The sequence below is a fragment of the Dendroctonus ponderosae genome, unplaced genomic scaffold, assembly GCF_020466585.1.
Source record: "Dendroctonus ponderosae isolate FM_Combo_2020 unplaced genomic scaffold, Dpon_F_20191213v2 Dpon_F_20191213_461, whole genome shotgun sequence".
NCBI lineage: Eukaryota > Metazoa > Arthropoda > Insecta > Coleoptera > Curculionidae > Dendroctonus > Dendroctonus ponderosae.
This window is the reverse complement of record NW_026018676.1, coordinates 4,279-16,094: the sequence shown is the minus strand read 5'-3', so window position 1 is coordinate 16,094 and position 11,816 is coordinate 4,279. Positions and strand designations below refer to the sequence as shown.

The window sequence follows — 11,816 nt, the reverse complement described above, 5'->3', positions numbered from 1 at the left end:
ATGGATTTCTTCGGGACGAATTCTAAAACTTTGGACATTTTTTGGCCACGCGCCATTTCTGCACTAGAGTCTTCAAAAGCTCATTCCTTTATAACCAGACAAGAAGTCAACTTGCGCTCTTCAGCAGCCTTTAAACGAAGCCTGACTGTGATTGTCGGCTCAATTTCAGGAAAGACCATCGATATATTTCTTCGGAACGAATTCGGAAACTTTGGATATTTTTTGGCACCGCGTCATTTCTGCACTAGGGTTTTCAAAAGCTTATTCCTTTATAACCAGACAAGAAGGCAACGTGCGCTCTTCAGCAGCGTTTAAACGAAGCTTGACTGTGATTGTCGGCTCAATTTCAGGAAAGTCCATCGATGGATTTTTTCGGAAGGAATTCGGAAGCTTTGGACATTTTTTGGCACGGCGTCATTTCTGCACTAGAGGTGCAACCGGGCATTAGGCAACAGGCAACAACTTGGTTTATACAGGGTGATACAAATTCAAGAAGCTTGAGGTTAATTTGAAGGAAAAGGTTGATTCATAATGAATTTTGAATAACGGTAACAAGCTCAAAGCCTAAARGATTTTTTGCAGAAGTGCACAATTTAGTGAAGAATTGATCAACTGCTAATTTTTGCTTTCATAACMTCAGTTCGCAACATCAGCTTTCATTAGTTATAAAAATAKTCAATACATTTGATTAAAGGGAAMARATAGTAACTCTTCTTCAACCATTACTTGGGAAATGTTYAGTCAAATTTTCGAAGATAGGAAGCAGCTGMGCAAAACYGTTGAAAGTTTATTCATGTCTCGTTCTGGTGCTTGCTTTTGTRAAACTTAAATAGTTTTTTAACGTTTTAACGTTTAAAGTCTTAAGCGTTTCCTATGAGCAGATACTTTGTACAGTACGAGCTCAGMATTTTTTGAATTAATAARMAAAAAWTTARAMWTACATTTTARMAATTMAWWKTTRWAAATTTTAAAWGGAKTARMAYWWGACAAAKKYTMAAAATYAAAAKWACWMMTTRAATTTACWKRTKTAGCACATTGTTWTWAWTTTKARATGSAGTARCACRRTWYAAAGGCTCTCMWWAGAACACATGTCACTAATTTMTGGAGGCTGATGTGAACCGTTCATTGAAAAAAACAATGTTTGCCTCATACGGTTTGATCAWTAGATACTCTTTTCATMTTCTTAGATCCAAAMGTGYTTTTGAGTTTCACGAATCTGCYGAGAAAAGCAACTCTCCTASCATTTATATTCCGTTATTTCGCAACTTACTGGTAAAACTTTCACAGGCCGTTTCAAGCGCCTGATTTCYTGGAAATGCGTACTGTAATGGTTGTCTCTATCCAGTTCCGGCAATTCCTTTCCATAAGCATCAAAGTGGCGAGTGTGCACCCGAACGCCTGTTAAATGGGTGTGAAGTTGAGAACCGAAAACGGTGATGCCTTCATTGTGCAAACCCTGCGAAACCACGTTTAGAACCCAATTGGGCGATAAGAATTCAAGAGAAGAACCTACAACAGACGTGCAAGAACTTATGCAATACCCTGTAAGGGAAAACGATTCTTGTCCGGGGGGAATTGCCATTTTATCAGTGTACTCCAATCCGAGCTCGATTACTCCTGCATCCATTTCTTTGAGCTTATCGGAGACGTAGAAGCGAACTCCTGAGCTGTCGATCACACCTAAACCCACGTAACTGCTTGAAAAGATACGGAATTTAATTAATCACCTACCAGACTTGAGTTCAGGATTATTGTAATGGATTTCCAGCATTACGTAAGGATTGAACTTGTTGCCTCCGAGTGGAAGCGCTGCTTCCTACAAAAACCATCAAAAAATTGCGGCTTTATGGATAAATAAATACCTCTGGATAAGTGAATGGTTGTGCGCCCATAGCCCATGCAGCCAAGACCCTTTTGCAAACTTGCGTTTTCTCTGGGCGATCTTCTCCAAAGCAGTTTCCATTGTACAAAGGAATTTTCTCCATAGCACTAGTTTCGCAATGGAAAATTTCCATGTGATGCACCAACCCTTGGCTGGTGCTTTCAATGTTGGCCTCGTACTGCAAATTCAGATTAATCGACCACCCGAGTCTTTTGCTTCTTTCATACTTGATAAATGTGATGTTTTCGCCTAAAGCTTTCAGGCAATTTGAAAACTTTGCACCAATAAGTGGTTTCCTCATTGGGTACCTGGACTTTGTCTGTTAGCAGATCCAGAACTTGTACGTGTGAAGGTAGCTGTGAATGGGCTTTTAGATTTTTCAGTAAGTTCACTCGAATCATGCCGAAGTTTTCGCGGATTGTGGTGCTGATGTTGAGCCCATTGGGAGCGACAATGTGTTCCAGTCCTCTGGACCATACAATATGAGTGGTTCCATCCTGGATTAATATTTGAACAATATTCGAAAATAATTATTTTCCATGCTAGTTTCCAAGTATTTATATTTAGCATATAGAACATATTTAAATACTATTAAATTATTATCCTTCCTGGGTCTCAGTCAAAGTGCGAAGCAAAAATTTTGAATATCGTTTATTTCATTACGTTTCGGCGAGACAACAGCGCCATCATCAGACTTAAAATTTACACAAACTACAATAACACAAAAAATCTTCCTTTTGGGAGAGCAAAACATTTGGAAAACTTACCTCATAATTGGTTAACGTATTATAATAATTAACGTTCTTTTAGGTATTTGCTGTTTTGAACGTTAAATTTGTTTGAATTATTTTCTACATTTGCGAGAATAGTATGCATGTATTGAGATAAGCAGAAATAGGTTACATTTTTCACTAGTGTACTGGGTGTTCTATACTTATGACTTTATTAGGGTGTGGAAAATGTTGCTAAGGTTGCCGTTATCTGATCTGAAATTTACTGCTTTTGCATGTTTTTTTTATTTGTATCATTTCTTGGATTCTTCCTTTATGTTCATTTGTTTCCTTAACTAATATATCTTGCGTTGTTAAAATCAAAATTATGGAAAATTTGGAGTGCATGTTGTGTTAATACTGTTTTATTTTCACTAGTATTTCTCAGACTGTATATATGTTCGTACATTCTCTTTTTTAAATATTGTTTAGTTTGTCCTATATATGTATTATCAGATTCTAAACAATCAGTTTTTGGTTTTAGTTTTGGGAAACATTCAGTTGATAAGTTGTTTTTTGTTTTTTCCGCAATTATAATGTTCTGTTGTTTTAGTATTTTTGATATTTTTTTATTGATTTCTGGAACATATGGTAGTGATATTGTTTCTTTTTTCCTGATTATTGTTATATTTTTTGTCTTATCCCAGGAAGGATAAGAATATAATAACAATTGCACGCAGCCAGTGAAATAAATCAAAATATTTAAATACTGGTGCGTTTTTTGGGTGTTTGCACCGTCATGGAATAAAATTAATTGCACGTGAAAATTAGCAGTTTCAACAGTTTTTCACAGTTCTGATGAAGCACTTGTTTTTCTGTTAGATTCTGTTCAATAAATTATGTCTAATGTTGAATTAGACTGTTTGAACAGAAGGTTCCAACCGAGAATAGGCTCCCAACTACAATTGTTTAATGCATATGGAAACGATATTTTCAAAACTCTTTTAGAGCTAATTTTTAATTCCAATATTTCCCAAATGAAACTGTTAATTAATTGAAAATTTACCAACAACAATAAGACTACTACTTTTACCCGAAAGGACATGCCTTTCATCTACTAAATATAATTCAAAATAGGTCAGTCAATTTGGAAAGGATGAAATTATATTCCAGTAAATCAAATCCTACTAGATAATTTTATTTGGTTTTACATAAACAATGTTTTTAGTCCCTAAGAGAAAATTTAACCAATAGAAAAACTGTTAAAAAGCTGCAAAAGCACTGGAATTTTTCTACAATTCAGAAACTGAATAGACTAAAATTATAAAGCAAAATGTAGAAAATGGACTCTAATGCAATACAAGCTCAAATTTTTGGTTAAATCATAACTACAATTTTATCGAATTTTACCACTTTCATCCAATAGCTTAAACACATGTTTTCAAATCCTACACTAATTATTGCTTCGACATTAAATAGAGCAAAATAATTAATGTAGTTTTAGCAGAGGATTTCTTAATGCCAAGTAAGCTCGATTAGCTTTAAATTCTCTCAATTAACTTTAAATATAAAAACAAACAAGAAAAAATATATAATTTATTTTTCTACCTTCATTCCTCTAGCAAATTTATGGACTAATTAATTAAAATATAGTCAAAAATTTTCTTAAAAAATGTGAAAGAGAGCGATTTTAGAAGCTAAAAAAGACAAACGTACCGACACAGGGGAACGAGTTGCACAAAATTGACTTCACGAACCAAATAGTGGCGAAAAGTAAATAAATATTAGAAGTTGAAAAACAATCCCAGAAAAAATACATTTTAAGCAACAAACAGATAAACCATAAAACGCAAGTAATGTATACAGTTTTACAATTTCTTCTTGTAGTTATTGTTGTCATTTTTTACTTAACTTTGTTTCAAAATTAAATATACAGTAAACCGCGCATTATTGTTATTATTACTATTAGAAATGTCGATGGGAATTTTGAGATATATCGGGCCTTTTCTATATTCGCTTTTTCGTTCCTTTTTCTTATTTAATAACTTATTTATTACTTTTAACAGTTTCTTGAAGTCAATAAAACATTTCCTATACAACAGTTGTAATACAAATGCCAAGTTCGCTTATAAACATGCAATTTTTCAAAAATTATGAAATTTTAGTATTAGGAAATGGTTCCAACGTACTGTTTTAGTCAGATACACCAGAATGAACATTAAAACAATAAACAAAACAATAAAGTAATATTAAATGTATCAAAGAGTAAAAAGTTAACTAGATATGCAAAACGATAAATGTAAAAACACCTTATGTATGATTTAGTATTGTTTTAAAGCAGTTGTTTCTTACCTGAATTATGTAATCTCGATTATCGCAAGTATCAAATTTTCTCTTGAAGGTAAATTTCACAACATTTCTAATAATTTTAAAGCGAAAATTGTTGCAATCTTGGTGTCTGTCCAGCTCTATAACTCCTGCATCGTTAGCCCAAACATCCTTGAAAATGCAGGGTGATTTATAATGACACATTTCTGGGAACCAGCTTATTTATTTTTTGAATTAGCTTTTTGTTTTCGAACGAAAAACAACACGTTTTGAAAACGCTAATTGAAAAATTCTTAAATTAACTAATGAAGGAAATGTGACAAAAGGTGTGAAACCAATTGATACAATTTTGTCTCGAGAGAGACGATTTTACTTAAACCTGTTAAGCAAATTATTATATATACATGTGCATGTACTGGGCTCACCTTTAAGTCAAATTTTTTACTATTTTTCCAAGAAGAACTTTCCCATAATAGACAATAATCCGCAGGAAAGCTGTCTCCTCGATCAGAAAACCCGAAAGCAAACCATCCAAACTTATCGGGTAGATGAATTTCGAAACTCAGAACTTTTTGCTGATAGTCGATCATCCAGTGCAGGGAAATGGAACTGTCTCCATTAAGGGAAATATTGAAAATCTGGTTGTCATCTGCATTTGGAAAATGAGTAACGGCGCCTTAAACACATGCCTCTACTTACATTTAGAGCATGTGGCGAATTGTCCTAAACTGAAAGCACTAATCAGCACAAAGAAGAACTTACTTGGGCGCATTGACCACATAGCGCTTACATTATTTATTGAAAATAGTAAAAAGTTTTCGGTCACCGTTATTTTAACTGGAACGAATCGGTTGAGCTCTAAAGGGGAATCTGGAGGAAAATCAGATTTATACCGAAGAGCCTCTTAGGTTCCAGATAGGGCGCATGTTCCCGATGACTCAAGGTGTTCGGCGGATTAGTCAAACTAACGTCGTAGACAGTTTTTATTTTTATAAATCGACACATTTAGTTACATAAAAGATATGAATAAATGAATAGATCCACACTTTTGTTAGCTTTGGTTAAACACATTTTTTTTATTTTTCATCATAAAATTCTTATTTTATCAAGGACTGAAGTCAACATATGGAAAAACTGGTTCCTAAGGTTAATGTTGCAGCCATTCTTCAAAGCGACCTAAATGAGAACAAATTTTATTTGTTTAAATGAGTGAATAAGTTGGCGATTACAGGCTGGCTCTGTTCACGGCTTCATCTAATAACCTGAAGAATTTAATGAAGTAGAATTTATTTCGCGGATTAAATTCCTCCTCGCCATTGAATGGAGCTCAATACGTGCCTCTGCGGTTTATTACATTCCATTGGAAGCCGTTTGCAGGGCCATATGATGGCTTTTTTATTAGAGTTGGCGAAAAAACTGAATATGAACTGCAAATTTGTTAAACGATTTCAAAGCCAGGGTCATGAGAAACTGATCTTGGTTGGTTGGTAAGTAGGTAAAACAGATGAAAGATATTCACTTTTGTTCAAAGCCTTTTTGTTGGGGATTTGGCCTCAAAAACGTTGGGCTTTTAAAAAATACATAATTTTATTAAGTTTTTTCTTACAGTTTGGTAAAGAGTGCTCTTATTTTACGAAAAAACGAATCATCTAGAAGACATGTTACGACACTCTTAGGCTCAAGCTGTAAGAAAAATTCTGTTATATTTAACAAAAGGTACCTAAACAAGGGTTTATTAATAAATTGACAGCGTGAATGCAAATCTGTAAAAATTTGCTCTGAATTTCCTTTTTTTTGTACAAATTAATTGTGACTTAAATCTGATTGTTCGCAGATCGACCCTCAACAAATTTGGGCCGTGAACTGAGTAATTCAGTCTAAAAATAACAGTAACAAAGTACCAGTTTGTACGAATGTGAAGAAGTTTTATAAATATATTCTTCATTGCTTTTATGTGTTTTTATTTTTATTATAACAAAAGGGGCTGTAAATGCATTAATTAATAAACCATCAAATACTAAGAGGCTGTTAAATATCTGGACACCTGATGGTATTACAACCTGAAATAAACGTGGTTTTGCTCCGATTTCGCCCGGCGAAAAATAATCAACCAGAACTTAAACCGAATTTTCAAGTCAGATTAAACGGCGGTTGCTGTGATAAGCAGATTACACTAAAGCAGTGTTTTAATGGTCGAGAATTATGATATTAATTGTTATGTAATGGAAAATTATAATTATTTTCCAGCTGGAAAAGCCAAAAGTACTCCGAAGATGCAGGATCTTGCAGACTAGCACGTCCATACGCAAAGAGGTGAATCTATGTTTGATTTTAGGAGTACAAGTTCGGATATAAATGGATGAACAGTTTCTGTGGATTGCAAACCATTTCGAACGTTTTTTAAAGGCTCGACTATCTATTTTCCTGGGTATTGACACTGAGAGCGTCAAAACTTTGCAAGAATGCACAATCTGAAAGTTTTTACGACTCTCATTTGCAGCAAGCAACTGATCGTTTGTTATTCGATAATTTAATAATCTGTTAATTTAGAAAAATGCTTTTCCTACAATTTTTTTAGCTTAACTTACTTATTTAATTAAAAACTTAAGTTATCGTTTTCTAATTCTTAATTAGTTGTTTTTTTTGTTTTTCTGGTTATTTACACAGTTATTTCCATAGTATTGTTGGAATATTTTCAAACTCGGGATTAATAATGAAAATGCAAATAGGTGATAATCAATCCAACAAATATAAATTATTAGCCAAAACCGATTTGTAAGAAAGCAAAAATCTCCTTTAAGCTAACACTAAATTGGAGAACGTATCTCTGGTTAGAAAATTATCAGATTTTTTTATTTTTTGTGACTTTTGCATATCCATTTGACATAGATCATACTCCAGAACATAAAAACGAATCCGTTGCTAATGAGTTCAAAATCAAGCAAAACCTCTTAAAAAATACCATAAAGATTAAAAATAATATTTCCTGACACTTTGCCACTCTGCATATGTTTAACGAATCGTTACTAAGTCCATATTTTTCCTTTCCTGAAATCATATTTGAGTATAGTTTTAATTCCTTAAATATAAATGTACTTATGTAAACTTCTTCTTCAGAAAGCTTCAATTTTCTGCAAAATACAGGCTGTCCGGAAATGAGGATGCAATACTTATAACATATAAGATAGCGAAGTATTTCTTATTGTTTAATCTTGGATTTTAAACAAAGTTGAGGTCGTACAGAAGCATTTAGAAACCAAAGCAAAGGCAGAAATCTTGTAGAGTTTGTGGCACTGCTTGCATGAAATTACAATTTAATTTGCTCTAGTTCTTTAACTGGCTCATTTGTGGAAGTTTGGTGTGATTTACGTTGTTCCCTCATCAATTCTAAGCAAAAAATACATCCTTGGTCAGATCAAACGTTTTGGTTATCAGCTTTAAAGAAGCGAAATGTTCACTTCTTTAACGTTGACACTAAGAAAAGAACAGACTCCCGTTTCAAGTCCTGGGAATATTCAGCTTCAGTCACTTTGTGTGATAGTCGTTTCTTTGAAAGTTATATTGCTGTGAAGCTACACTCACCTAGAAAATACCATGCACCTAATGAAGCAACTTTTGTACCACGCTGAAATTGCTCCTAAAGGCTGCTAGAACTGAAGAAACACTGAATTTCGGCGAGACAAGGTCAAGATTTTTAAGGCTGTTTTTTCAGAATCGATTCATGGTGTTACACTGAGCGAATCTAATTAACACTTCAACCCAAATATCTACGCATTGGTGATCAAGGGGCGACCTTACAGCTCAAGAATTCAACATTGATGCAAGGTTCGTGGTGATTTCTTCAATTATGTCGCCGGATTTTCATCGTACTAAAAACTAATAACATATAATTAGTTTACTTCGTCGACTGGAACGCTGATTAAGTTTGCTAATCAATTCCCAAGTAGGGATATGCCTTGAGTTCACTATTTGTATAAATATTGAAACCCGAAAACAAATCGTCAAAAGAGTCGAAGATGTTTCTCATTGTTCTTATTGCATTGTTTGCTGTCTTCGCTCGTTCAATCGATTCGGCTACTCACTACAACAACCATGGGTATCCAATAGGCGCATATAATGGATACAATGGAAACAATGGATACGGTGGCTACAACAATTACCACGCACCCAACGCTTATGGAGCAAACGGAGGTTACGGAGGATACGGAGGTTTAGGCGGCTACGGAGGCTATGGAGGATATGGAGGCTATGGAGGCTACGGAGGATATGGAGCAAATAACTACGACGGCGAAGAAGGTGAATACGATGATGAAGGAGATTATGGATATGGCGAGCATGGAAATGCCGCGATAGTGCATCCAGGATCGAAGGAATTGTACATCGAACCCCATGGAATATCTAAAAGTGTTTCAGTTCAGTCGTTGTACCAGACGCACCCAAGTCCATATGGTTATGCTTCTAATTATAAGCCATTATATGGCAGCACTTATTACAAGAGGTAATTACCTGCGGTTGGCGCTTAATTGCGTTTGAAGGTTTATTTAATTTATTTTATTTAGTGTTAAACGCAAGTGCTATTGAAGCCGGCTATTATTGAATAATGTTTGTTATACTTCAATAAAAGATTGATTTTGAGTGAAGTGGCTATTTATTAAACAATTACAGCTGGTTTAAGAGCCAATTAAAAATTTTGCCTGTGAATATTTTCTCAGTCGGTGATTCGATTTGAATATTTTTTTTATAATATATCATAGCATTATTCTGGGGCGAAATTTGAATTATAAGACTAGCAATTTCAAATCGGCTTTTGAAAGGAAAGCAACAAGTAAGAGTGAAAATGTGTGAAAAATATTTATATTAAACATTTCGGTTTTACATAATGCATTTTCTTCCACGGTTATATAGGAATGAAAGTTTATTTCTAGAAGAAGAGTTCGCTAAGAAAAAAATGAATTATGACATTGAAAATGCAGAAAATTCTGTTTGAGATTGAAAATAACAAAAATAACAACTAAAGCTAATTAAAGAAACAGTGGTGGTTTACGATTTTTCTATTTCAATGGAATGAAGAAAGCGCTTTCTCAATTTTTGTGCTCTATAACACGACGTCTATTTTATTCGGCATTATTGGGAAGAGTAAATCAGTGATTAAATCAGAATTTTCACATTTTAGCTTGAATGTGAAAGTTGAAGAAATGATTGTTCACGTAAGAACCTAATAATGTTGAAATTTGATAAGTGAGATAAAAACTTAAAGGATTGAGTCCTAGTAGATGATTATTGATAACTCAAACAATTTTTATTACAAAAAAATATGGTTGTAAGAGCCTCAAGTTCAGTAAAACAGTAAAAAATTACTTTATATGAAATTACTTTGGAAAGAAAAGACAGTTAAAAAAAGGGCCAATCGGTAAAATTTTCGTTGGTATAACAAAACGCAGATCTGGTGGAAAAGCAAAATAACTCTATAGGTGAGCGCAAGGACAGAGTTCTATTTAAAAATGCTTCATCTGCTTGAAATTTAGATGAAGAAACTTCGTACTTAAATGAAGAAAATGCAACAGCTGGTGAATTAAWAATTTGCTTTCATTTCATTTGACTTAATTCAGTGGCAAAAACATGCTTTTCTCTATCAGAACCTTGGAGTGTATCTGAAAAATAAGCAAAGCCTTTGGTTTTCTAATACAATATCATGTTTTTTCCAAGTACGCTTGTTCGGATAATTTGCTAGATCAATGCGCTTCTCGTGGAATATTTTTGCTTGAATTGCATAAGCGTGAAGAAAACGTTCCAAACGACAAATTTGAGCGTATYTTCTTTTCAATCCGGTTGCTTTAGACGATAAAAGCAGGACTTTTTTTTATCAAATCGTCTGCATCGGGCACAGATCTAACCAATAAGAAATATGAAAGGAAAAACATCAGAAAACAAAATAAACATTACGAATACAGTATTCAAGTCAGTGCAAAAGTTATAGCAAAAWTTCGAGCAGACTTTCAAGAAGATTTTTTTTGAAATTTAAGAAGTTGAATAGAACTAGAACACAGGTGTAGATATGTATTTTAAAATATTTTATGTCTGAATRGAGGACGAATGGAGTCAATATGGCACATTTGATGAGAGAAGCAGCAGAATCTGAATCATTCTCAAAAGGAAACAAGCGAATATTAAAAAAGCAACTTTTGTTACATTAGTCAAACATAGAAACGCCTTCCTGATAAAGGGAAAGGAAAGTTGATTTGTATTACGATTCGAAGATCACTTCAAAACAAGTTTGAAGTAAGTAACATTTAAAAATCGTGTCCTGCTTTTCATAGAATTGAAAGCAACTTTTAACAGAAGAAATTAAAATAATCAGTAACTTTTATCCGATCTCATTGGTAGATAGGGATTGATATGCACTTATCAGTAAAATCGAGTAAATTCCAATAGTAATATTCAACCGCATAACAACTAACTAGATAACTACTAAATAAATTAAAAATTTGTTAATCTGAAGCAGTCAAAAAGCGGACTATTTTACCACATATACAAGAAAACCCGACGACCTCAACAATCTAATAAACCCAAACATGATATCCTGTTAAACTTTTGAAATCCTGCATATTTCGTGTACCAACGACCATTGGGCAATACGTTAAATTCTTGTTGCAAAGCAATTCAAGCGGAATCGTGAGTCGCAACCGCAGCCATTTGACTTTGAACTTAATAGTAGCAAAAATTCAGCTTTTTATGTAATTGACTTCTGATTATTATAATAAACTAGGTTTGCGAAAAAACTGTTATGGATTTGACTTCAAGGTAGCAGTGTATGAGCGTATTTGCAGCAAAAAAACAAACAAATTATAATCGTTTGATTTTCTTATGCTAACACCTCATAGGAAATTTGTTGCAAA

General features: G+C 33.6%; 2 protein-coding genes across 2 annotated transcripts; one reads left to right on the top strand and one right to left on the bottom strand.

Annotated features, from left to right (window-relative positions):
* Window positions 1-1,228: 1,228 nt before the first annotated feature.
* Window positions 1,229-6,080, bottom strand: LOC109541252 (tyramine beta-hydroxylase). The gene is made up of 8 exons (XM_048666286.1): window positions 5,620-6,080; window positions 5,346-5,569; window positions 4,945-5,091; window positions 2,110-2,379; window positions 1,863-2,060; window positions 1,732-1,816; window positions 1,514-1,680; window positions 1,229-1,456 (listed from the first exon to the last, which is right to left on the bottom strand). Exons 1-8 carry the CDS (start codon window positions 5,699-5,701, stop codon window positions 1,238-1,240), a joined length of 1,392 nt encoding a protein of 463 aa, XP_048522243.1. The 5' UTR covers window positions 5,702-6,080; the 3' UTR covers window positions 1,229-1,237.
* A 2,856-nt stretch (window positions 6,081-8,936) lies between these two features.
* LOC109535856 (glycine-rich protein) lies at window positions 8,937-9,422 on the top strand. The gene has a single exon (XM_019901870.2). The coding sequence runs from the start codon at window positions 8,937-8,939 to the stop codon at window positions 9,420-9,422; it is 486 nt and encodes a 161-aa protein (XP_019757429.2).
* Window positions 9,423-11,816: the final 2,394 nt, after the last annotated feature.